General features: G+C 42.4%; 1 protein-coding gene across 6 annotated transcripts in view; it reads left to right on the forward strand.

Annotated features, from left to right (window-relative positions):
- The window catches only part of sobpa (sine oculis binding protein homolog (Drosophila) a), a 426066-nt gene that overhangs the window by 305646 nt on the left and 94344 nt on the right, over positions 1-26076 (forward strand). For 4 of the 6 annotated variants that reach the window (XM_070885635.1, XM_070885634.1, XM_070885636.1 and 1 more), the window contains exons 6-7: positions 11421-11495; positions 11870-11890. The exons of 1 other annotated variant lie outside the window; for it this stretch is intronic. In XM_070885635.1, the coding sequence (XP_070741736.1) occupies positions 11421-11495; positions 11870-11890 (96 nt within the window). The remainder of the gene's footprint in view (positions 1-11420; positions 11496-11869; positions 11891-26076) is intronic. One more of the 6 variants, XM_070885638.1, reaches the window with a different exon arrangement.

The raw sequence follows: 26076 nt of genomic DNA on the forward strand, positions 1-26076 counted from the left end.
GCTCCTCTGAAGTTGCAGAATAGAAGGGAGTTTTATTCTGCAGCTTGTTATGTTATACCTGACCTGGGTGGCAGCCCCAGGCTCTGCTCCGAATTCTGCCCCTCCTTTCTTCACCAATCGCCCCCCCCCCCGTCAGGTAATTTCACTCAATTTATGCCCTGGGCCTGTTGGACATTTATGGCCACTCTGACCTCAATCCTAAATGTTCCTTTTACTACTTTGAACCTGTGCCTCCTTGTCCTACTCTTATGGTTTAATCTGAAGCATTGTTTCAGATTTAGCTTTTATATACTGTTTGCCACCTTCCATACCTCTATCTCTTCTGTTGCCTCCTCTCAAGGCTGAAAAACCCAAGTTTTTCCTGCTTTTTCTGTAAACTGAATTCTCTTACACTGGGAATCCGTCTTGAGGCTCTTCTCTGCACTGCCTTCAGGACTTGAATGACTTGAAGAACACACGGAAATCCAGTTTGCAAACAAAGAGCAAAAAACTGGAAATCCGAAACTTCAGGTCAGGCAAAATCCATGGAAAGAACAGATGAGTTACCGTTTTGGGTGTAGATCCTTCGTCAAATTGTTTTCAGCGTATTCTGGCAGATCTGCTACAGTGTGAGTAAGGAGAGGCCTCTTAATAGGAGGAGCTCGAAACTGGGAATCATTACAGTCGTTCTCCCGCTCCCCATAGATCAGCCCTACTGCACAGCCAAGATGTAAAGAGAAAGAAAGAGCTTGCATCATTCACGACCTCAGGATGTCCCAAAGTGCTTTACAACCAATGAATTACATTTTGAAGTGTCGTCACTGTTGTAATGTGGGAAAGAGATAGTGAAACACCAACGCATTAACTACCCAATGCAAGGTAACTGCCATTGATTGCGAATGAGGCCATCCTTAGATGCTGGGTCATTCAGATTGAAGGTGCATTGCACCCTCAAAATTAACATTAGAAGAGCATTTGTTCCCTTCCCTTAGCTCTCCCTAAATCAACAGTTATATTTCTGAATATATCCACAGATAAAATAACTGGGGATTGGATGAAGAGTTATATCCCCCTCTGTCTTGCTACAAATTCCAGAAATGCCTGGTGTCTCTTCTGAACTCTTAGTTGCATCTCTGCATAGATTAGAACATGTGTCCCAATTTATAACTCTGCACAAATTCGTCTGAATAAATTTATATTGATTATATTGCTTTACTGACGTTCCCTTCTAGGAAAATATCTAGTTTTAGTGAGTCTAGTTTATCTAAACTCCCAGAGCAGTTTCGAGATGCAAATTTTGGGGGGAGGGAAAGAACTGTTTTGAATGGGAAAGAAACGTAATGATAAATTGTAGTGATAGATGCTGTAACCATTCATTCTTGTCCAATAGTCAACCTTTGCCTAGCAGAGATGTTGTTTCGTTAACAGGACAGAGCTTAAAACAACCTGCAAGGAGAAGCTGGATTTTTTTTCGGACTGTACTGAAAAACGGGAGTGTTCTCTTTAACTAACGATCCACTAACAAAATTGTTGGAATGTGTGGTTTTGAAATGTGAAAATTTGGAGGTATTGTTAGTGGTTGGTTAATTATGGAGAAAAACACCATTGATGTAGTGAAATCTATTTCCGGTAAACTGTGATATAGGGAAACTCCAATCAAAATCAAACATTCAAGTATCTATATTTTTCTTCTGAAGACTATAGTCAAGACCCACAGTGCAGAATACCTCATGGGTTGAAAAGAATAATGGGGCAGACAAGTAAATCAGAACATAGTGATTAATTGATGGCAACTCATTGATTTTAAAAACCTGAAGACTGTACAAAGAAGGAAAAACTTACGGAACAAAGGAATTGTGAGTGTTGGTGGGGGTGTGGGGGGGAGGGGGAAATAAATAAGAATGGTAGACAGTGCAATGAATTTTGATTTGAATACAGTGAGGATGGAGGGAGGAGGCAGAGTATGTAAGATGGCATGCTTGAAGCTTAGAAAACAAAAAGAAGCAAGTTCATAGTAGTGCTAATCACACAGTATTGGTGAAACGGAGAGGGATGACAAAGGTTGAAACAGAGAGGTTGGAGGTCAGAAGGGAGGGGGGATTGCAAGTCAAACAAATTTCTTGTATTCGGTTTGGGAATGCGAGAGAGATGCAAGCAGAACCTCGCGAGACATGGGAGCAGTATTCAAGTCTTGAAAGGACTTGGGCCTGATAGAGAGTTAGGAGTTATTGAAGGGAAAATAAGATTATAGGTAAATAAGAGTTGGGCGCTGTCACAAATTTAAGTCTACCCTCGGTAGCTTCTCGAATCCAATGGTATCAGTTGCTCCTGTAAATGGCTTGTGCATCTTGCCTTTGTGGAAGTTAACTCACTCTGCTCTACATCTACTTGTACGATAATGTGACCCTGGGATGTAACAGTAGTACCCCCTTGTGACCTGAACTGGATATTCATATTGTTCACACATGTACTGCCTCAATTTCTCTGAAGCCGGACTGAGAAAACGCTTTGTTGGATGAGGCTAGATATAAATCGATAAGTTGCTTTATTTCACAGTAAGATGAGCATACAGAACAGAAATCAAACTGTAAGACTTATCTTTGCGTAATAAAGACAAAAGAACACTAGTGGATCATCTTACGTGACTTAAACATGACGACTTCTATCTGTTCCTCCAGCACTTCTGACCTGTTAGTCCCTGTGAAAGCCCCTCATTGTTTTCTCTTTAAAAGCATGTCAGTGGTCTGTTTCTAAAAGCCCCTCTCCCTCAATTTCTTTTTATCTCTCACAGCCAGAAAACGGTATCAACAACTTTCCAGCACAATCTATTTGAGGTGCTTTCTGATTGCCGAGACAGAATAAAGACATGCTTATTATTTACAGTATCAAAGGGACCAACATCAAAATTAACTAATTCACATTCTTTTTTAAACCTTGTCTGAATACACTGGTCCTTAATTTCCATGGGGTTTTTCTGATCCCCTGCTGTAACTTCAGTGGAGAATTAGCGGTTATTATGCAGAGACAACTTAACTTACTGTTTTCGCCATTTCGCCAGGTGTTCTACCTATTTCCCGACAAAGAACGCCCGTGGAATTCCAGGCAACTGTGCTTTTAAGAACCTAACATTAAAAGTGACTCTTTTTCCCCCACATCCTTTCTGTGGAAAACATGGCCAGAGAATACCAAAATCTGACAGGCACGAAAGAGGAGCTTGCGAACTGCCTGCGCCCCTGGGATCCTTGCGCCTTTACGCAGGCCCATGCCTGCAGCCCCGAGAAGGGAGCTCTCCATAGTTGTGGAGCCAGGAGGTAAGTGCGGAAATATTTCGCGGTTTGGAGGCGTACTCAAGAGGTACGCCTCCAACCGCAAATTCAGGGCCAATATGTTGCAGTTTTGAACTTCAAAGGTTTTAGTCTGAGCAAGTAATTTATTATACCAACTATCAATTCAAGACTCACTTGATGATGGTCACAAAGTAGGTGATATTGCAAGTGACATGTGCAATTAACAGTCTGACATTTTTTGAAATGGTTTGCATGGAACCTCCAGGAGAAACTAAAAAAAAATGTGCCTCACATAATAAGTGGATAATGGATAGAATATATCTCTGCTAGGAGTGGAATAGTGGTATCAAACTGCCTGCGATTTTTGCTGGTTGGGTGGGGGAGCAAAGGGAAGGAAGAAAGAAAGACAGACTTGCATTTATATAACACCTTTCACGACCACCAGATGTCTCAAATCGTTTTACAGCCAATGAAGTACTTTTGGAGTGTTGTAATGCAGGAAACGCAGCAGCCAATGTGCACACAGCAAGCTCCCCAAAAAAAACAGATAATCTGTTTTTGTTATGTTGATTGAGGGATAAATATTGGTGAGGACACCGGGGATAACTCCCCTGCTCTTCTTCAAAATTGTGCCATGAGATCTTTTACGTCTGCCTGAGAGAACAGACGGTTTAAAGTCTCATCCGAAAGACAGTATGTCTGACAGTGCAGCACTCCTTTAGCACTGCACTGGAGTGTCAGCCTAGATTTTTTTTTTGCTCAAGTCCCTGGAGTGGGACTTGAACCTACAACTTTCTGACTCAGAGGCAAGAGTACCAACTGAGTCGCGGCTGAAAGTGGAGCCTGAATGCTACAGGACTGTTACCAGCAAAAAATAACAGCCCAAAGCAAACCAATTTATTTTTAAACAGTTCCGCAGTGTGAATTGGATGAGATACAACATATTAAGTATTTGAGAGTCGTCTGAGGGAATTAAAGTTACTCCCTTGGTGTCACCCGCCAGCAGTGGTTTTGTATCTAATAGTATTGTGAATTATTGAAGAAGGCTCATTCAGAAATGATATCCAGGACTAGGACAGCTAAGGACATCTTGAATGGTAAGTTTGGGAAAGAATATGCATAACCTTCAAGGATTAGCATGGCATTCTGCCCTTTGTTAAAATGTGGTACAGTGTAGGATTTTTATGTCAATTTAAATTCACCACTCACGGGGTTTGTCATTTCACATTGTAAAAAACGGTCAACAGTTGGAAGGTTAACAGAGATTGCCAGGAGTGGTCAGCGGATAGCAGTCAGGAGCGAGAACCCTGCCTGATTACCCCTTCACCCCCAACCACCCTCCCTAGCCAGTGGACATGGAGGTCAAAGGTAGCAACCCCATTGCTTTCACAGTTCGAATCAGCTAACTAGAGTACAGACTCGGAATTGAAACCAGGACTTACTTGTTCTGTGCCATCACTAAGACCACCTGTTTCCATCTCCGGAACAAAGCTTAACTCAGCCCCTACCTCAGCTCATCTGCTGCTAAAACCCACATCCATGCCTCTGTTACCTCTAGACTTGACTATTCCAAAGCACTTCCGGCCGGCCTCCCACATTCTATCCTCTGTAAACTTGAGGTCATCCAAAACCCTGCTGCCCATGTCCTAACTCGCATCATGTCCTGTTCACCCATCACCCCTGTACTCACTGACCTACTTTGGCTCCCGGTTAAGCAACCCCTCAATTTTTTAATTCTCATCCCTGTTTTCAAATCCCTCCATGGCCTCGCCCTCCCTACCTCTGTAATCTCCCCCAGCCCCACAACCTGCGTTCCTCTTGAGCATCCCTGATTTTAATCGCTCCACCACTGGTGGCTGTGCCTTCAGCTGCCTAGGCCCCAAGCTCTGGAACTCCGTCTCTAAACCTCTCCGCCTCTCTACCTCTCTTTCCTCTTTTAAGACCCTCCTTAAAACCTACCTCTTTGACCAAGCATCTACCCTAATAGCTCCTTACGTGGCCGGTGTCAAAGTTTGTTTTATAATGCTCCTGTGAAGCGCCTTGAGGCGTATTATTACGTTAAAGGTGCTATATAAATACACGTCATTCTGTGGCTGGGCACCCCACCATCCACCGCTTCACCATCACATCAGCTGCCACTGTGCTGCTTTGTTAGAAATAGGCACAAAGTAAAAAAGATGACTCTATATATATTTAACGCATGACTTTTCTCTCTGCTGGGTTCTGTCCTGCTGGGGCTGATGTCTATCACTGTCACCTGTCTTCCTGTAGTTGGGAGGGCAGACAAGCAGCGGTGCCTCCTTTCCAGCTAAATTCTGGCTAAAACTGCCCAATAATGGCAGTCAGTTTCCGCTGGCCATGCGTGGTGGCATTAGAACTACTGTCCCTCCTGCTGCAATACTCTGCAATTACAGCTGTAAGACTAATCCGACAAGTATAGATTTTAACGTTAACCCACCAGCAAAAAGAAAAAGTACTAAGCCAAATTCCTAACCGAATAGGGATAAAACTATCCCGGGGCACAGTGGTGAAATCTCTTACCTTTTGTTCTGTACATGCCGGGAAGTTAATGGGTACTCTAGTGTAGTAGTTACAGCCCTGGATAGCAACCCAGAGCGTCTGAGTGCAAATCCCACCATGGGAGATTGTGAAAGTGAATTCAATAAATTACCATGGATTGTTGTAAAATTCTAACTGGTTTCAGGGAAGGGAATCTCCCTTGGATAATTGATAGAGGATTGGCTAACTAACAGAAAACAGTGAATCAGGATAAATGGGTCATTTTCCGGTTGGCAAACAGTGATAGTAGGGTTCCGCAGAGATCGGTGCTTGGTCCTCATCTATTTACAAGAAGGGACCGAGTGTAATGTAACCAAGTTTGCTGATGATACAATGATGGGTGGAAAAGCAAACTGTGAGGAGGACACTCAAAATCTGCAAAGGGATATAGACAGGCTAAGTGAGTGGGAAAAAATTTGGCAGATGGAGTATAATGTGGGAAAATGTGAGGTTATCCACTTTGACAGAAATAATAGAAAAGCAAATTATAATTTAAATGGAGGAAAATTGCAAAGTGCTACAGTACAGAGACACCTTGGTGTCCTTGTGCTTGAAACACAAAAAGTGAGTATGCAGGTACAGTAAATAATCAGGAAGGCAAATGGAATGTTAGTCTTTATTGCAAGGAGGATAGAGTGTAAAAGCAGAGATGTCCTGCTACAACTGTACAGGGTATTGGTGAGACCACACCTGGAGTACTGCGTACAGTTTTGGTCTCCGTATTTAAGAAATGTTATACTTGCATTGGAGGCTGTTCAGAGAAGGTTCACGAGGTTGATTCCAGAGATGAGGGGATTGACTTATGAAGATAGGTTGAGTAGGTTGGGCCTATACTCATTAGAGTTCAGAAGAATGAGAGGTGATCTTATTGAAACTTATAAGGTAACGAGGGGGCTCGACAAGGTGGATGCAGAGAGGATGTTTCCACTAATAGGGGGAAACTAAAATTAGGGTGCATAGACTCAGAATAAGGGGCTGCCTATTTAAAACTGAGATGAAGAGGAATTTCTTCTCTGAGGGTTGTAAATCTATGGAATTCTCTGCTCCAGAGCTGTGGAGGCTGGGCCATTGAATGTATTTAAGGTGGAGATAGACAGATTTTTGAGCGATAAGGGAGTAAAGGGTTATGGGGAGCGGGCAGTGAAGTGGAGCTGAGTCCATGATCAGATCAGCCATGATCTTATTGAATGGCGGAGCAGGCTCGAGGGTCCAAATAGCCGCCTACTGCTATTTCTTATGTTCTTATAACCGAACTTGTTCATGCCTGCATGTGACTTTAATCAAAATTACGTGGCTGACTCTTAGTGCCCCCTTAACTTGCAAGCCACCACCTTCGGTGCGGGTGGGAGGTTGGGGTGGACGCACCTGCCAGGGATACTGTACCTCAGTCAAAGTCTTCATGCCTTCAGAAGAGGGGACAAAATTGGGGGGGGAAAATGATATGAAAACATTACTAATATTTAGTAGCCCTTCCCCATTATCCATTATTGAGATCTTTGTATTCTTTGTACCATTTTAAAAGAATTCTCATGTAATAAATCAATTCCTCAGCACTGTAACCTATGCACACAATGTCATAGATTGTCCATCTCTTATTCACAGTGGTAGTTTACTAAGCGATAACCAATTACCACTGCACTCAGCCAAACCATTATAGATATTTCAGTAGGAGTGAAATATCGACAGATGATTCAGAATAATAATCCATCTTTTATAGCCTAAAACTGACATTTGGCCAAAGAAAAATAAATTACTTCTGTGCTGACACATTGATCACAACTCTATTTTACTGTAAACCCTTGTTGTGCACAAGGCAGAAACCAAATCCCACAATTCAAACTCACTGTTACTCTGAGAATCCAGGATTGGTAAGTGATAACTGATATGAATTCCAGCCCCCATGAACCCAGCAGTGAGATCTGAATTGAAATGACTGACAGTGTAACAAACTATTGAGTCACTGGAAGCTTTACAGTCACTTCCATATCTCTGGCAATTCCAATAGCCAGGATTGAATCAAGAATCTATTTTTATTTGCTTCTCAAACCCAGGAGAACTTAAACTTTGTCTTTTTTTCCTTTTTTATATTAAAAATGTTAATGTCTTATGAACAAAATGCTCAGTATCCTGTGTTGCTGCTTTGTAAGAAATAAACCACATTCACACTTGTATTTGTGTGTTAAAAAAGTACACATTTTGCCTCTAAATGGAAATCTATTATATTTTTATTTGGTACGTCAAACATATCTTTTATTGAAAACTCATTTTAAGTACGTGTGTCACACACAATACTTGCTATTCTATAGTGAAAATGTATTGTCCTGTGATTGCGCAGTTTGGCTGCAATGTTCCCACAAATCATTCTTTTAAAAAATTGATTTGCTTTTTTTCCTTCAATAATTGAAATTTCTGATGTTCAAAAAGAACAAAATAAAAAAAATGAAAAAATACTTATCTCACAATAACATGATTAAAGTTATCCATGTAATTGCCTCTTGTGTCTTTTAATGCCTTCACTGAAATTTTTACTTGAAGGCCTCAGCCTCTCCTATAAACCTTAGTTTGGATTTGATATTTTCATCCAGAACTGTAGTTCTGAGCTGAACTTGGATTGTACAGTCTGTTGATGGCAATGTACATCAATTTCCCTGATGCATCAGCCCTGTTCAGTCTGCACTGAGGGGATGATTGAGCGAGAGGAGAGCGTTGAAGGCCCACAACCCCCACTCGAAATGTAACCTACATTGAGATGGTGGCCCCAACCTCCCCCCCACACCACGCTCTATTACCCACCATCTCCCGGCAGAAAGAGAAGAGAAAGACAGAAAAGCAGAAGAGGACAGAGATAAAAGCAAGAAGAATTAAAGGGAGATAAGCAGAAGAGAAGAGGAAGTGAGAGAGAGACAGAGACAGGTAAGAGAGTGTCTGTATTCTTAAACTTACCACGTGCAAATCCACAGGAGAATGATGAATAATTAAATAAATACAAATAATAAACTGGGAACATTAAAATGACAGCATCTACTTAAATCCACAGACCCTGAAATTACGCTGTGGGATTCTGGCACTCAAACACCATATACACTGGGCTTGAAAGTCTCGGAATCCAACTTTGATGGCACAGTGTGGTAGAGTGGAACTTTCTGACGCTCGTGGACCTGGACACGGATCCTATTGCAAATGACAGGCATGGGGCCATAACTGGGAAGGGCGGCACTTGCCTGTATGGGTGCTACAGAGGCCTCCATCCTGCTCTGCCACCAGTAGCTCACACTTGCTCTATTAGGAGAACCCAGAGGACTGGGAATCGCTAAAGAATAAACCTGTAAATTTTTCTTTCAGCCCCTAAGGGAGCTCATGACAGTGAGTTTAAAGGCAATCATTCCCTACTCGATTGGCCACCTTTGTCTTGCTTACTTTTGGGGTATAAACATTCACTCCCTCCACCACTGGTGCACCGTGGCTGCAGTGTGTACCATCTACAAGGTGCACTGCAGCAACTCGCCAAGGCTTCTTCGGCAGCACCTCCCAAAACTGCAACCTCTACCACCTAGAAGGACAAGTGCAGCAGACACATGGGAACACCACCACCTGCAAGTTCCCCTCCAAGTTACACACCATCCTGACTTGGAAGTATTTTGCTGTTCCTTCATCGTCACTGTGTCAAAATCCTGGAACTCCCTCCCTAACAGCACTGTGGGAGTACCTTCACCACACTGACTCAGCGGTTCAAGAAGGTGGCTCATCACCACCTTCTCGAGGGCAATTCAGGTTGGACAATAAATGCTGGCCTTGCCAGTGATACCCACATCCCATGAACGAATATAAAAAAAACACTAGGTCTCAAATAGAGCTTGTACCAGCACTCAACTGGTGAGAGTTTCTCTGGGCCTCATGCAGGTATTTTTGATGGGATTCCCAGGAACTCTTCCAGAAATGCACCAAGACACACGGAGGGAGAATGCTGGCGAGCGGAAGACTTGCCCACTCTCTCCTCCTCAAACACCCTCCCCCTGCCCCAAACCCAGAATTTAGTGCATGTTAAACAGCATGGAAACCAACGGATTGGGCACTGCCCCAATCTGTCCCCCGAGATGATCCGTCCACTTGCCCAGGACCTGTTGTTCTAAATTGCACCCATCTCTCTGCTATTACAGTTTATTATAAACAGGTTAATGCTATTGCTTAAAAAAGCAGAGAGAGGAATTTCAGGTGGAGATGTTAAGTTTTTGGCTGCTATATCTCAGAGTAATTTGAGGGCTATTCACCAAATTTGCTTCTCTTTCTTTTATGGGGCCTCTTGTGCCTTCTCGCAGGTCATTTGACATTACCTAGGCCCTTGCCCTTGCAGATTGGTTCATGTTACAGAAGAAGCTTTTTTCCTCGAGGGTTTTACATGTGGAATAATATACCAGACAATTGAGAATGATAATTCAGGTTTTGCTGTTCATTTATTCTCATTACACTTCTCTTCATAGAAATGTTTTAATTGACACACTAAATTTTCACTCTTTAAAAGATCCATTCTCTCTCAAAACAATCCATCTTTAAATTTTTTTAAATGATATATGTCAAGCATATGTCAAGCATCTCAAGATAATCAATTTCAGCCTGTTACCGTGACCGTTGTGTTCTGGGATCAATCAGGTATGGTGTCCAATATGATTGACCGAAACTACACTGCATGCTGAACTGTACTGGATATGTATTTTTTAAATTCAACTGAGGTTAAAACATTATATACTGTTGGAATCCACTGTCAGCATTATATACATATCAATATCCAGTCAAACCAGATTAAAAAAGCATTTGTGTGTTGACAATTCTGAACATCTCCCCACAGCAACAGTAGTGATATAACCTGACTGAGTGGGGACAAATATTGTCAAATAAATGATGTATTTCTGTAAGTACTTTATTTATTTTTTTGCTTGGGGCGAGGAGAATTCAATACTCTTGATTCTAACTAGTTTGCTGTTTTCACTCCAGGTCAGGTTTTAGCGGTAACAATTTGTAACATAGCAGCTTCTAAATATCCCACTGTTGGCTGATAAGCATTTGAAATCTCTGCATTTTTTTCTTTTAAATTTTTTTTTTAGCTATTACATTTTTAGTAACGAGTGGCTTACATACAAATGTCATCTTATTGTTTAAGGCCATAATTAGAATGGACCCTTTGACAAGCAAACCCATCATTGTGCAAACTGTGAATAGACTCAGCCAGGAAGCCTCTGTGTCAGCCACTCACAAGTCTTACCCTTACATCCTAAGTTCTACATTACTGCTGTGGTTTTTATAATTAATTTTACCCCTTCCAAAATCCTGTCCGTTTTTTTGTACTCTTATTTCCTGTGGGTAGGTACATCTTCTCGGATACAACTCTGTGGCATTAGACCTCAAGCAAGTGGCTGTCTTTATTTGTGAACCCAGATAGCAAATGTCACCAAGCTATCCTATTGGAGGGAGGGAGGGAGGAGAGGCAGCATCAGCCCAGCCCAGACCAGCCATGTCCCCACCTGATGCCGGTAACCTGCGTTTTCTCACTGTGGGTGATGATCAGGAACAGGAACCCTGATTGTTATTTCCCCTCCTTAGCCCAGGAATCGAGGATCCCCCACCATCGCCCGACTGACTCGGCACGGAGCAGAGACTGATCCTGGGAGCATTCTGGTTTGTATGGCTCAAAACCACATTGGGCGCTGCATTTACCTTTTTTAAAACAAAAAAATATGCGCTGTTTTACAAAATATAACCGGAAACAAGCATTTAAGACTGTTTTAAAGCAGAGTGTAGAGCGAGCTCACCCTGGTGTGAGCACTAACTCATGCTGACTGAGAACACGGTTACATGACACAGACAGCATTTTGTATAATGCATCCCAACATAGCACATTGATTTCTGCACAAACTCTAACTCAACAATAAGTTTTTATTTATCAAAATACAGTCCAGCAATTTGTAGTTTAAATGCTATTTTGAAAACTGTAAAGGGTAAAGTTCATTGCATTTGTCATTAAAACCTTTTTTCTTTTCTATTTTTTTTAGGATAGAATAAAAGACACAACAGTAAGAATACTTTTTTATTATTATAATAGCATATAATTACTCTTTTAATTTCCTTATAATTCTGCTTTCGAACTGCACAGTAATTCCCTGATTGTACCCACCTGTCAATCATCTGCAGCACTGACATCACAATGGCCTCTTCCCCTGTTTTCAGTCAGTGTAATTTTAGCTCCACTTCAGTTGGCATATATATATATTATATTTTATATATATATATATATATATCTCTAGTACAGTATATAAAATATGTGTTATATATTACTATATATATGAGAGAGCATGAGTAATGAGGGTGCAATTTAATCTCAGGCTTCGAATGGCATCTGCAAACTGCTCGAGTTCCACTTTTACGGTTTATGGTGTGTGGAACCAGTTCAGTAAATTGCAGTCCTGTCACTCGGTTTCTCTGCCATCTTATATGGAATTTTTTTTTAGGGATCTATGTTTCATTGAACAGTTTAAAAATATATATATATATTTGTGGGGAACGGTGTGTTTTTTTTAGGAAAAAAATGACATGATTGTCTGTGATTGTTACACAGCAAAAGCTTGGCAGCCAGTTTCTGTGTGTATTTGTGGGGTGGGGGCAGAGACAGGTGTTTTAACTTGGGAGAGGCTGAGTTAGTGTCTAATATCATCTTATCACAGCACTTGAAAGTACTTGTCTCCGAGTTGATGGCAGCTTTTCCACGCACCTCTCGTGCACTCTCAAACTGGGAAACATGTCTTCCAGCACCGCTAATGTTTTATTTTGTACAAAATCATCCCTGAATATGGTGAAATGCTATGGGAACCTAACACAGTCCGGCTGGGCTTTTCTGCTGCAGGAGCCTTGGTGCTTCTTGAGAGTGTCCTTTGAAGTTGGAAATTTCCCTCCAGCTAGGCCTGTGATTCCATGACAGTTTATAGTACACAAATTATGTGTATGTCGGCGTGGGAAAGGTATATCTCAACATGGAAGAGGAATATCTCGGCGTGGGAGAAGTGTTTGTCGGCGTGGGGGAGGTATATCTCGGAGGGGGAGAGGTATATCTCAGAGGGGGAGAGGTATATCTCAGAGGGGGAGAGGTATGTGAGAGCGCGGGAGAGGTATATGTTAATATGGAGAAGTCTTTGTACAGACACCACAGATGGAAGGGGTTGATAATTCACATGGAAAAAACTAATACATAATTCATCCAATGGCTGGTGCTTGGATGCCATTATTATTATTGACTATCCACAAGTGACCAGTATGTTGGTTGAAACTTTTATTGATGTACAATTTCCCATCTTTTCTAAATGTCACAGTTGCGTACAGAGTGAGGACTGAATCGGGTAGTGAGTTGTGTGAAAGTTGTATCAGGGCTCAGTGAGCTGTTTGAGAGCCATGGTACGTAATCTCTAGAAATGTTACTTTATTGAAATCATTTGTAACAAGTTTTTAAGAACAAGTTAGGTCCAGCTTTCGTTCCAGGCAATAGGTCGAGGAGATGTTTTCCACGGCTATAGAATAACTCTCCAGCAAACTACTGGAAAAGAATCGGGTGTCGAAATATTGCTCATAGAGCGATTATGACCAGCAGTGATAAATGTTCATTGCACTTCTACCTGACTTCTGATTAATGCCTTAATTAACCAACACAAGTCAACAACAGTCTCACTAAAATCTAGCAGGCTGTGTGCGATCACTGCTGGGAACTGCATGGACAAGGCGAGGCTTCACTACTGCACTTTTGAATCAAACATTGGAATGGTGAACAAGATACATGGTGACTTTAAGGACTGCGATGATTGCTTACAGTGGGAGTTCTTTTTTGCCTGTCCTCACCCCGCTCCTTTGCATTGACATCCCTAACCTGAAGCTGCTGCCGCCATATCCTCTGTGGTTTATTTCTGTAGGTCATTGATGCATCATTTCCCAGGTAGATGTGTGACTGGTGTTACAGGGCAGTGAATAGTTTTCTGGAATGGAGCGAGTAAATATGACACAACCAATTTCCTCTTCTGTGGAAAGATTTTTTTCCTTTTCTTCCTCCAAGCATTGTTTCTAGATGTGATGAATTCAGGCTTGCTTAATGATATTTATATCTTGCATATGCTTCCCTTGCAACCTTTCATGAAGTGGGTATCTCTGAGAGGTGTTCCAAGTGACCATAGCTTGCTTGGCAGCTTTCCAGTAAATAACTGGTATTATCATGTCCCTTGCAGCACATCTCAAAGGGACTTCACTTCTTTTAGTTGAACCTAAAAACTTTTATTGTTTTATTTAAGGAAACAATAACTATAAGAAGATATCCCAAAAGTCAGTGTACATCTCTCTATCTCTTTATCCGTCTCTCTATCTCTCCCTCTCTCATATTAGAAATCTTACATCTGTATGTACATCTGTCTTGTTTTTGTCACACATTTTGAGTCTACTTTTTCTCATTTCAAATTCTTTTGCCTATGTAAACCGATGTTCCCACAAATCACTCAAAATGCATTCTGATTTTTTTTCTACCGCCAACTATTTTCAATAACTGAAATTTCTAATGCCCAAAATAAGGGTTGACGCAATATTTAAAAAAAAATATATATATCTCAGACTAACGTAATTAAGCTTATCCATTGAATTTCATTTTGTGTTTTCTGCCTTCATTAAAGGTTTTACTTCTCAAAAGCTAGGGGTTGGACTTGCTGTGACACTTCGAGTGGAGTTTGGATACATCGGCACCATTCACCTGTACTGATGCAATATTTCCTTTAGCTTCTAGGATTAGAGGGAGAGAGCCCTCATGTAAAAGTTCAATTTTCAAAAAGAAAATTAGTAGTATTCTGAAGCTGATTGTCTCATCTGATTGTTGAGTTTAAAAAAAAGGTCAATGATAATCACTTACTCCTGTGAGACAGAGGGGCCGAAATTCAGCCTCTCAAAAAGGTCATTTGCCGCCAGCAAGTGGTGGCCAGGAGGCGGAGTTAAGCAGCCGCCTGATCCAATGGCCGCCGCCAGTGAAATTCAGCTCGAGGGATTTTCTGGCGGTCTCCACTTCTGCTGCGCTGCTGCCGACCGTCCTAAGTGCATCATCAAAGGGCGCACCGCCGATCTCCCGCACTTCCATGGCAACCCCCGCGAAATTTAGCTTGAAAAATCAACTTTTTCTGTCGGTGCACCTTCCTTTCACTGTGAGCCATGGCAGTGCGACAGCCCTTCGAGGGGAGGGCGCACTGTCGCGGCCGCCATGCTTTTTTTTTGCTGGCCGACTTCCTGATCGGCCGGACAATTATGGCCCCAAGTTCAGCCGGACTGCCAATAGGCAGCCTGGCACCCCCTCTTGGGTGCCAGACCTCTGGTCTGGTCGAAACCCTCCCTGGTGGCCCAGTGGACCGAACCTAAACAATCGCTGCTTCTCTCCCCTTTAAATGAGAGAAGAGATGTGGTGACGCACACGCGCACTAACGTCAGCGCCGCATTTCCGCCCGCATTATGACCGACTTCCGGTCCGCTCCCAAAAAATTACCAAAGAGCTGAAAATCGATCAAGAGTCCACCTCGTCTGACGCGACGGTAAAAACACTTTGAAAACGGTAGCTGGGCCAGGTTTACGGTAAGGGTGAATTTCTACCCCAGAGATTCCATTATTAACAACAACAACATTTATTTATATAGTAGTTTTAATGTAGTAAAATGTCCCAAGGTGCTTCACAGGAGTAATATAAGACAAAAACTTTACACCGAGCTACACAAGGTGAAATTACGACGGAAGCTTGGTCAAAGAGGTAGGTTTTAAGGAACATTTTAAAGGAGGAAAGAGAAGTGGAGAGGTTTATGAAGGGAATTCCAGAGCCTAGGGCCTCGGCTGCTGAAGGCTGAAGAGTTTGAACAATTACAATCAGGGATGCTCAAGAGAGTAGAATTAGAGATGCGCAGATATCTTGGATGGGGGGATGGGGGGCTGGAGGAGATTACAGAGATAGGGAGGGATTTTAAAACAAGAAATAGAATTTTGCAATCGAGGCGTTGCTTAACTGGGGGTCAATGTAGGTCAGCGAATGCAAGGGGATGGGTGAATGGGACTTGGTGCGAGTTAGGACGGAGGCGGCAGAGTTTTGGATGACCTCAGGTTTACGTAAGATAGAGGCCCCAAGTTTCCACACGCGGCAAAACAGGCGCCCCTCCGAGCTGGGCGCCTGTTTTTCGCGCCGAAAACGACGCCTGAAAAAAAACACGGTATTCTCGAGCGCCTTGCAGCTCGATGTCTGGTTGGCGCGGCGCACAGGGGGCGGAGCCTACCACTCGCGCCGATTTTGTAAGTAGGAGGGGGCGGGTACAATTTAAATGAGATTTTTTGGTGCCGGCAACCCTGCGCGTGCGCATTGGAGCGTTCGCGCACGCGCAGTGTGAAGTAAACATTGGCACTCGGTCATTTTAAAAAGTGCTGCAGAAAAAGTGAAAATTTGTTTATTGAACCCTTGCAAAGGCTTGCATTTTAATTTTCTTGATATTTCTGTGTGTGAGGGAGTGCATTCTGTAATTAAAGATAGACTGTGATAAACGGGACACATGCACTTGTTTGAGACTATTCAAATTCTTTGTAGCTGTTCAATTTTTAACATTTTTTAATAAAACCACATTGCCCTTCCATGATCAGCACTGAGGCTTCTTGCTGCTTTCTCCCCCTGCCGTCGGTCGGCCCGACGGCAAACGGCTGCCTCAAGCACTCAGGCTTCTTCCAGCTTTCTCCCCTGCCGTCGGTCGGCCCGACGGCAAACGGCTGCCTCAAGCACTGAGGCTTCTTCCAGCTTGCTCCCCCTGCTGTCGGTCGGTCCCGACGGCAAACCGCTGCCTGAAAGGCCTGCCTGAAGCACTTTCACACAGGTAGGAACATGGTTTATTTAATCTTTTCTTTGCTTATAAATTTTTATTCAGGTTGGATTTATTTGTATAATATTTGTATAAGTATAACTAAGGATTTATTGTAGAATTTAATGACTTCCCTTCCTCCCCCTCCCCCCCCCGACCTCGTTCCCGACGCCTAATTTGTAACCTGCGCCTGATTTTTTAATGTGTAGACAAGGTTTTTTCAAGCCTACAAAAATCTTCACTTGCTCCATTCTAAGTTAGTTTGGAGTACGTTTTCACTGTGGAAACTTTCAAATCAGGCGTCAGTGGCCGGACACGTCCCCTTTTGAAAAAAAAATTCACTTCATAAGTGAAACTGTTCTACCTGACTAGCACTGCAGAAAACTTAAATGTGGAGAATTCCGATTTCTAAGATACTCCGTTCTCCACCAGTTACTCCTAAAAATCAGGAGCAAATCATGTGGAAACTTGGGGCCAGAATGTGGGAGGCCAGCCAGGAGTGCGTTGGAATAGTTAAGTCTAGAGGTAACAAAAGCATAGATGAGGGTTTCAGCAGTGGATGAGCTGAGGCAAGGGCGGAAATGGGCGATGTTACATGGGTGGAAATAGGCGGTCTTAGTTATGCCACGGATATGTGGTTGGTAGCTCATTTTAGGGTCAAATATGACACCAAGGTTGTGAACAGTGTGATTCAGCCTCAGACAGATGTTAGGGAGAGGGATGGAGTCAGTGGCTAGGGAACAGAATTTGTGGTGGGAACCGAAGACAATGGCTTCAGTCTTCCCAATATTTGATTGGAGAAAATTCCTGCTCATCAAGTACTGGATGTCAGACAAGTAGTCTGACAATTTAGAGACCATGGAGGGTTGAGAGAAGTGGTGGTGAGGTGTAGAGCTGGGTTTCATCAGTGGACATATGGAAACTGACGCTGTGTTTTTGGATGATTTTGCCAAGGGGCAGCTTGTAGATGGGAAATAGGAGGGGGCTAAGGATAGATAATTGGGAGATACCAGAGGTAACGGTGCGAAAGCGGAAAGAGAAGCCATTGCAGGAGATTCTCTGGCTACGATTAGATAGATAAGAATGGAACCAGGCGAGTGCAGTCCCACCCAGCTGAACGATGGTGGAGAGGAGGATGGAGTGGTCAACTGTGTCAAAGGCTGCAGACAAGTTGAGAAGGACGAGGAGGGATAGTTTACCTTTGTCGCAGTCACAAAGGATGTCTTTTGTGACTTTGATACTAATACCAATACGATCAAGGGAGAGAGAAATAGAGAGAATGGTAGGCCGTTCCTTTCGTCATTCTAATTTGATTTTTTAGACCAGAAAACATGTCAAATTTTGAAAGTGAACAAAGCCTCCTTTAAGGAAAGAGAAAAAAACAGTAGATGGGGAGGAGATGATGCAAACTGGTTGAGGGATGCCTCCAATCCCTCTCCATTCTCTCTTGGAGGAAATAAGTAAGAGTAGGGGGTAGGGATGGAGGGTTAAGGGTGAAGTGAATAACAAGAAGAATGGGAAAGAAGACGATACAAGAGTTGAGCATGTAGTTCAAGAGAGAAGAGGTTAAAAAAAAGAAATAAACAAAGAAATTGCATTTATGTAGCACCTTTCACGATCTCAGGATGTCTCAAAGCGCTTTATAGCCAGTTAAGAACTTTGGAAGTGAAGTCACTGTTATAATAAAGAGGAATTGAGATGGGAGTGAGGGGTGGTAGGAAGGGAAGTAATTAATGGGAAAGTAAAGGGGTAGGAGATTCAGTGGGAGCTAGAGGTGGAGGGGAAGAATAAATGATTGGGGGTGGGAAGGACACTGTTGATAGCCACATTTTCCCCGCAACCCTCAACACAATGTAGCCCGCAGCCACTGCTGGCTCCTTTCCTGTCGCACCACATCATACCTGCCCCCTCAAAGGAAAGAAGAAAAAGATAGAAAGAGAACCAGAAGAGCAGAGAGGGAGAAGCAAAAAGAAGAGTTAAGAGGAGAGAAGAAAGAGAGCAAGACAGTCCGAAGTAGAAGAGAGAAACAGGAAAATGAAGACACCAGAAACCGGTAAGGGTGTGACCATATTCTTCAATCTGCCGTGTTCCATTGGAAATCGACTAGCGTTATTTAAAATCTTACTAGGGCACTGCTTCCTAGCCTATTGTCAGTCTTTAGTCACAATTTTTTGTCAACATTTCCCATTGTAAATTCGTATGTCAATATTTCCCATTCATTTTTGCTATGTCAACTGTCACAATGTAATTACAGGCTTTGGTCAGTAGGTGGCTCTGTGGAGTAAATTCCTGAAGTCTTTCTCCCAACTCTGTCACCATGTTGTTCTTTTTCTTTGAGGTAAGGAATAGGTAAGTCATTTTGATATGTTTTTCTTTTAATAATTTTAAATTGCCCAGTTTTTGCAGGCCACAGGCCATATAGCTCCCCTACCCACCTCACCATAACCTCCTCTTCTTTCAACACCCACTTAAGTATATTTTCACAATGCCTTGCTGTTCCATTTTCTCTGCCCAGAACCACATCTTTTTTCTCGTAGGCCTCTCCCCAATGCCTCACCTGCCATCACTGTTGTTTTTCCCCGTCATCATCAGCCTACTACACCCAGTGGGCAGTGCATTGCCTCCACTCGTGGGAGGGTGTAATTACAATATGACAAGTTTACATCAGCAGTTTTCATTTTAAATGTGGATATAGCCAGAGGATACTTGAGGAGCCAAATGCCTTTTCCCTGTTCCCTGCTATTCTTATGTGCTTTGTCTGCAGAGAAATTCTGCTTCTTGTCACTTGCATTTGCAGATGTTGCACGTTTACTGTATCTCTTGCAGCTGGACTTGTGAGTGACAACAGAAAGTAACTCTAACAAGAATCTATTGATCCTGTGACTGGTAGATGAGAATTCTAAATACTAAGCACTGGAGCAAAAGTAAATTAGTTTCCACATGATTATTACCCCTTTGCGTCCTCAACCTGTCCTTTCCCACTTCCCAGCAGGTCTATTTTCTGTCACGTGTGCATAAAATCTGTGCAGTTCTCTTATGCCTGTATATTGAAGTATGCAATGGTGAATTACCACAAACATTTCAGCAGTAATCTGCTGAATGAATTTGTTGCTTCCACATCACTGCAGGTACAGAAAGGCTTTGGACTCTATATTCATTCTAAATACCTAAGGTTAACCTGAAATTGACAGATACTAATGGTTGATGGATATTACAGCTTTAAACTAGATGCAGATCGCATTCATTAATATCCTTACATTGAATTTTGTAGAATTTGCAGCACAGAAACAGACCATTCAATCCAACTGGTCTCTACAGGTGTTTATGCTCCACACGAACCTCCCCCCATTCTAATGACCTCTTCCCACCTTGCTCCCATGTCGCTCTAGTTCCTTCTCCCTCATACCTCAAGCCTCCCCTGAAATGTGTCAATTCTATCTGCTTCAACCAGATCTCCTCTTAGTCTTCTCTGTTCCTGAGAAAAAATGCCCAGTCTGCTCAATCTTTCCTGATAGTTGCATCCTCTCAATTCTGGTAGCATCCTTGTCAATCTTTTTGCACTTTCCCCAGTGCTACAATATATTTTTCATACTATGGGATGGAACATTTATTGTCTTTCCTTAGTTGTACTTGAGAAGGTGGTGATGAACTTTCTTGAACCCCTGCAGTCTGTGTGCTGAAGGTACTCCCATATTGCTGCAATGTTGTTAGGTAGGGAGTTCCAGGATTTTGGCCCAGTGATGGTGAATGGATGGTGTGTGACTTGGAGGGGAACCTGGACGTGATGGTGTTCCCATGCCCCTGCTGCCTTTGATCTTCTAGGTAGTGGAGATCACGAATTTGGGAGGTGCTGTTCAAGAAGTCTTTTCCAACTTACTGCAGTGCATCCTATGGTACACACTGCAGCCATAGTACACCACTGGTGGAGGGAGTGGATCTTTAAACTGGTGCATGGGGCCAATTAATCAAACTGCTTTGTCCTGGATAGTATTGAGCTTTTTGAGTGTTGTTGGGGCTGCACTGTAACCAGGCAAGTGGAAAGTATTCCATCACACTCCTGACTTGTGCCTTGTAGATGGTGGAAAGGCTTTGGGGAGTCAGGAGGTGAGACACTCGCCACAGAATACCCAGCCTCTCACCTGCTCTTGTTGCCACAGTATTTATGTGGCTGGTCCAGTTGAGTTTCTGGTAAATAGTAACCTTCCCCCCCCCCCCCAGGATGTTGATAGGTGGGTGATTCGGTGATGGTAATACCGTTGAATGTCATGGGGAGCTGATTAGGCTCTCTCTTGGAGATGGTCATTGCTTGTCACATGTGTGGTGCGAATGTTACTTGCCACTTATCAGGCCAAGCCTGGAAGAAGTGCAAGTCTTGCTGCATGCAGGCATGGACTGCTTCATTATCTGAGAAATTGTGAATGGAACTGAACATTGTGCAATCATCAGCAAACAACCCACATCTGGCCTTTGGATGGATGGAAGGTCATTGATGATGTAGCTGAAGATAGCTGGGCTGTAGAACTCATGCACCAATGGCCTGGATCTGAGATGAATGGCTTGCAAGCACAACTATCTTCCTTTGTGCTAGGTTTGACTCCAGCCATTGGAGAGTTTCCCCCCTAATCCCCATTGACTTCAGTTTTATTCGGGCCCCTTGATGCCGCATTCCAAAGTCTTTGAACATGTTATCACCTCCCAAATTTGTGCTCATCATTTCTGCAACTCTGTGTTTGAATCTCTCTAATCAGGTTTCTGAAACAGCCTACCAAATGTTGTAAATGACATTGTCTGTGACTGTTAGCATGGTGTATTATCCCCCCTCACCCTCATCGACCTCTCTGCAGCTGTTGAAATGTTTGACCATACCTTCCTCCTCTAACCCCTCTCTTCTGTTACCCCTCAATGGGACTGCCCTTGCTTGTTTCCACTCTTAACCTATTCAATTGCAGCCTGAGCATCTCCAACAATGGCTTTTCTTTCCATCCCCACATTGTTACCACTGGATCACAAGGATCTATTCTTGGTCCCCTCCTCTTCTTCATCTACATGCTGCCCCTTGGCAACACATCCAACTCTACCTCTCCTCCACCTTTCTCAACCTCGCCACTGCCTCTATCTGCTTACGCTGCTTGTCCAACATCTAGTCTTGGAAGAGTTTCAATTTCCTCCAATTAGCTCAGTATCATATTTTTTTGAGATAATGCTTTTCCGAAGCACCTTGGGATGTTTTACAACATGAAAGCACTATATAAATGCTTGTTAATCACCCATTGGTGAAATAGCCGGAGTGTGCAGCAATGAAGCATATGATAGCGGAGACACCTATTTTACAAGATAGGTTCAAATAAAAAAAGGCTCTTTGGCCTGTTTGACCTAATTCCTTTAATGTGTCCTTAATTATGGGGGGAAAAAAGAGATACTCTTCAATTTTTTTAATTTGACTAAAAGTGTGTGCGTTTGCAAGTAGAATTCAAAATGATAGAGAACGTATTCTCAGATAAAAGTAAGGATGTACATCATCTGTACAGGTTTAACAGGCTTTACGAGTAACCTGGCATTCCACGTTCTTGTAATCTGATTTAACTTTGATCTTGACGCAAAACTGTGGCAGATTTTTTCCCATGCAGGAGAAACCCCGTTTACGATACAGCAGATATTGTCAGTCTGTTACACACGCTAAAAAAAAACCTGCCCTTGGGCAAGATATTTTGCTCTGTGCTCTGTGACACATCAGTTCCCGGTAGGAGAGTAAACGTGTGTGAGAATTAAATCCGACCGGTGCCTGTTGCTGCTGATCCTTTAAAGCGTTATTACATCCATACAGAATATACTTTTCAAATGTGTGTAAAGAAGGAAGAGGAGGAGGAATGAAACAGTCTTGTGGGAATGAGATTACCAATCATACCAGTGAAATAAATTGAGTTACACGTTTCAGAGGTAATATTTTTGTTAGTGATTGAATAATTTAGTAACTGAATCTGTTCCTGTGTTGCTGCAGTGAAATGGGCCAGACGGCACTAATCAGAGTGATAGTATTTGAAGTGGCACACCATTCACACCCACACTGACTTAAGCACTTGTAAGATAATGAATTATTGACAGTAAAAGAAATCGGTGGAGAATTTCAGAGAGCTCTCAGAAATGTGTTTGGGTTAGAAAGTATTTATTTATTTAGTTGTATCTGACATTGGAGACTTTTAGAAGCCAAAACGGATCAATACAGCAGTCAAAGATGTCTTTTTGCCAATTTATACCAAGTGAAACAATATAAAAAAGTAATGATCTATTTTGAAACTGTTCAATTTTAAATTGTCGAGGTAAGAAATAATGCATGCGTGCTTTTTCCTTTGCTGGGCAAGTATTTGAGTGTGAGGGGCGAAGGATGCAGTGAGCACTTCATTTATGGCTGGTTCAGGAGAGCCACTGCACTCAATGCATTCGTTGCTTGTAGACCTTGTTACTTTTGACAGGAATTTCCTCGCTTAAATTTCTATACTTATTTCTAATATTGGCTATTCAAGGATTTGAAACTTGTCCTTGGGAGATCAGTACCACCTGCCCATCTCATAATGAGATAGAAGAAAAAGGAAAACTGCAAATGCTGAAAAACTGAAATAGAAACAAAAGATACTGAAAACACATAACAGCACATGTAAAGAGAAAGGGTCTTGAACCAAAGGACCTTGACCTGAAATGTTAACCTATCTTTTCTTTTTGTAAATGCAGTGCTCACTTGCAGGGAGAACAAAAGCATAAATATTGGGTAAACAAAGAGTCATCATCCATCCCTCAAAAACCATGACTCCAATTAAATTTGGGATTATATTTGTTATACAGGTACTAAGATAACATCGTAAATGACGCTAATTTAGAAATTCAAATTATGCCATGTTAATTGCTATTTCTTCCATAACAAGTGCCAATTAGAGAGTGTCTAGATTTTTCTTGCTTTCGTTTTATTGTTTAGGAAGTTTTATTGTAATCTAAATTATTTTAAAGTTTAATAATTGGGAATTACTATGGAGCCCTGGTCTTTGCTGAATTAGCAGATCTCAGCCAGGGCAGTGGAGCTGCTACCATTGATTCAAGGACCTTGGGTTTGGGAGAGGAAACTGGCCAGGGTTTCTACTTATGATCACCAGCTAGGCGTGTTTGTGTCACGGTCGGGGAAGAACAATGCTATGGTAGAGAAAGCTGGGATGATTCCTATGGTCAAACATTTTGTGTTGTGGCTTACACATAAAGAATTGCCACTAGAGTGAGTTATCAAAGGATAACTGGTATCTATAAAACCATGCCCCATTGAGGAGGCAGCATTTTTAGGAAAGAATGGAAGGAAGGAAGACTTCCATTTATTTAGAAATTTACAGCACTGAAGGAGGCCATTTCGGCCCATCGTGTCTGTGCCAGGCATATAGCGCCTTTCATGACCACCGGACGTCCCAAAGCGTTTTACAGCCAGTGAAATATAGTCACTGTTTTAATGTAGGAAACGTGGCAGCCAATTGTGCACACAAGCGGCAATGTGATTTAGTTATGTTGATTGAGGGATAAATGTTGGCCAGAACACCAACGTGAATTCCCCTGTTCTTCAAATTGTGTCATGGGATCTTTTACGTCCACCTGAGAGAGTAGACGGGGCCTCGGTTTTAACATCTCATCCGAAAGACGGCACCTCCGACAGTACTGCACTGGAGTGTCAGCCCAGATTTTTGTCCTCAAGTCTCTGGAGTGGGACTTGAACCCACAACCTTCCGACTCAGAGGCAAGAGTGCTACCCACTGAGCCACAGCTGACACTGCAAGGGAAGGGGAGAAAATTGGTGAGCAAAGAGGGGAAATGATTAAGGAGGGCGAGGTATGTTGGGTGAGGGTATTTTCGCCCTTCTGTAGAGGGTTAGGGTATGTTTTACTTCTTCCAGCTGAAGCAAGTACAGAAGGGAGAATGTGTTGTGACTATAAGAACAGCATCAATGTACAATATTGCAAAAATTCACATGTAAAGGCACTGACAGCAGATTTGTGGTACTCCCCATCATCAACAGCAGTCAATGATACAAAGGTCCCAGCTTCCAGAGTTACAATGGCAGGCAGACCCTGATATTCTTGGCTCTTGTAATCAGCTGTTGAACTGAACGCCTCCTGTTATGCCTGTAAGCACACAGAGCTGGTCCCTTTAATTCAGGGTGAAATTACCATGTATCGCAATAAAGAGCACATAGTTAGAAGTAGCCAGCACACATTTCAAAAGGGATGATTGTGCTTGACAAAATCTCCTAGGATTCTTCGAGGAGGTAAGGCGGGGGTCAGGGTCGGTGGGGGGGCGCGGGGCGGGGGAAGCAGTGGATGTGTGTACATCGACTTTAGGAAAGTTTTAGCAAGGTATCACATGGGAGATTATTCAGTGACGGTTAAGGGGTATGTAATTAAATGAAGAATGGCAAACTGAATTCAAAATTGATTAGAAGGAAGATAATGGAGTAGGAGTTCAGGGCAGTTTTTCCAGTGGTTGAAAATGGGTAATGGCATTGCACAGGGTTCAGTTCTGGGAACCCTTCTGTTCACTGTCTATATCAATTATTTAGAGATATGATGGAGGGGATGCTGTTGAAATTTACAGATGATACCAAAATAGGAGGTATAATTAATTCTTCAAAAGATCAAAGCAAGCAGTAAAGGGATATTAATAAGATGGAGGAATGGACTAAAAAGTGATAGATGGAATTCATTGTCAGGAAATGGAATTCTAGGTTTTATCATGAGTTATAGAATATAAAAGTCATGAGGTAATGATTAGTCCGTATAAAATCTTACTAACGCCTCAGTTGGAGTACTGTGTGCAATTTTGGGCTCAACACTAGAGGAAGGATATTGAGGTTTTAGAGATGGTATAATGTAAATTCACTACGATGCTGCCTGGTGTGAGTACATACAAATATGAAGAAAGACTTGGAAGAAATTAGGTCTTTTTTTGTTACAACGATGCAGATTAAAGGGTAATTTGAAGTGTTGAAAACTATGAAGTGATGGGACAATGTGGATAGAAGCAGACTGTTTCCAGTAGTTGAAGGGCCAAGATCGAGGGGCCATAGAGTCAAGATTAAATGTAAGAGATTTATAACAGGGAGCAGCTTTACACAAAGGGCTGTGAGGCTGTGGAACTCACTTCCCAGGTTAGTGGTTGTGGCAGAAACTATAATTAGATGGATGAAGGTAAAAAAGATAAAAAGATATGGGAACAGGGTGGATAAATGTAATTAGGACTCTTTGCTGACAACAAACGTGAGCCTGTTCCCGGTGTTAATGCTGCTGAATACACATTCTGTAGCCCAGCAGCAGGTTTGTAGACCTAGTTTTAGAACATAA

Source organism: Pristiophorus japonicus, chromosome 7 (genome assembly GCF_044704955.1).
Source record: "Pristiophorus japonicus isolate sPriJap1 chromosome 7, sPriJap1.hap1, whole genome shotgun sequence".
NCBI lineage: Eukaryota > Metazoa > Chordata > Chondrichthyes > Pristiophoridae > Pristiophorus > Pristiophorus japonicus.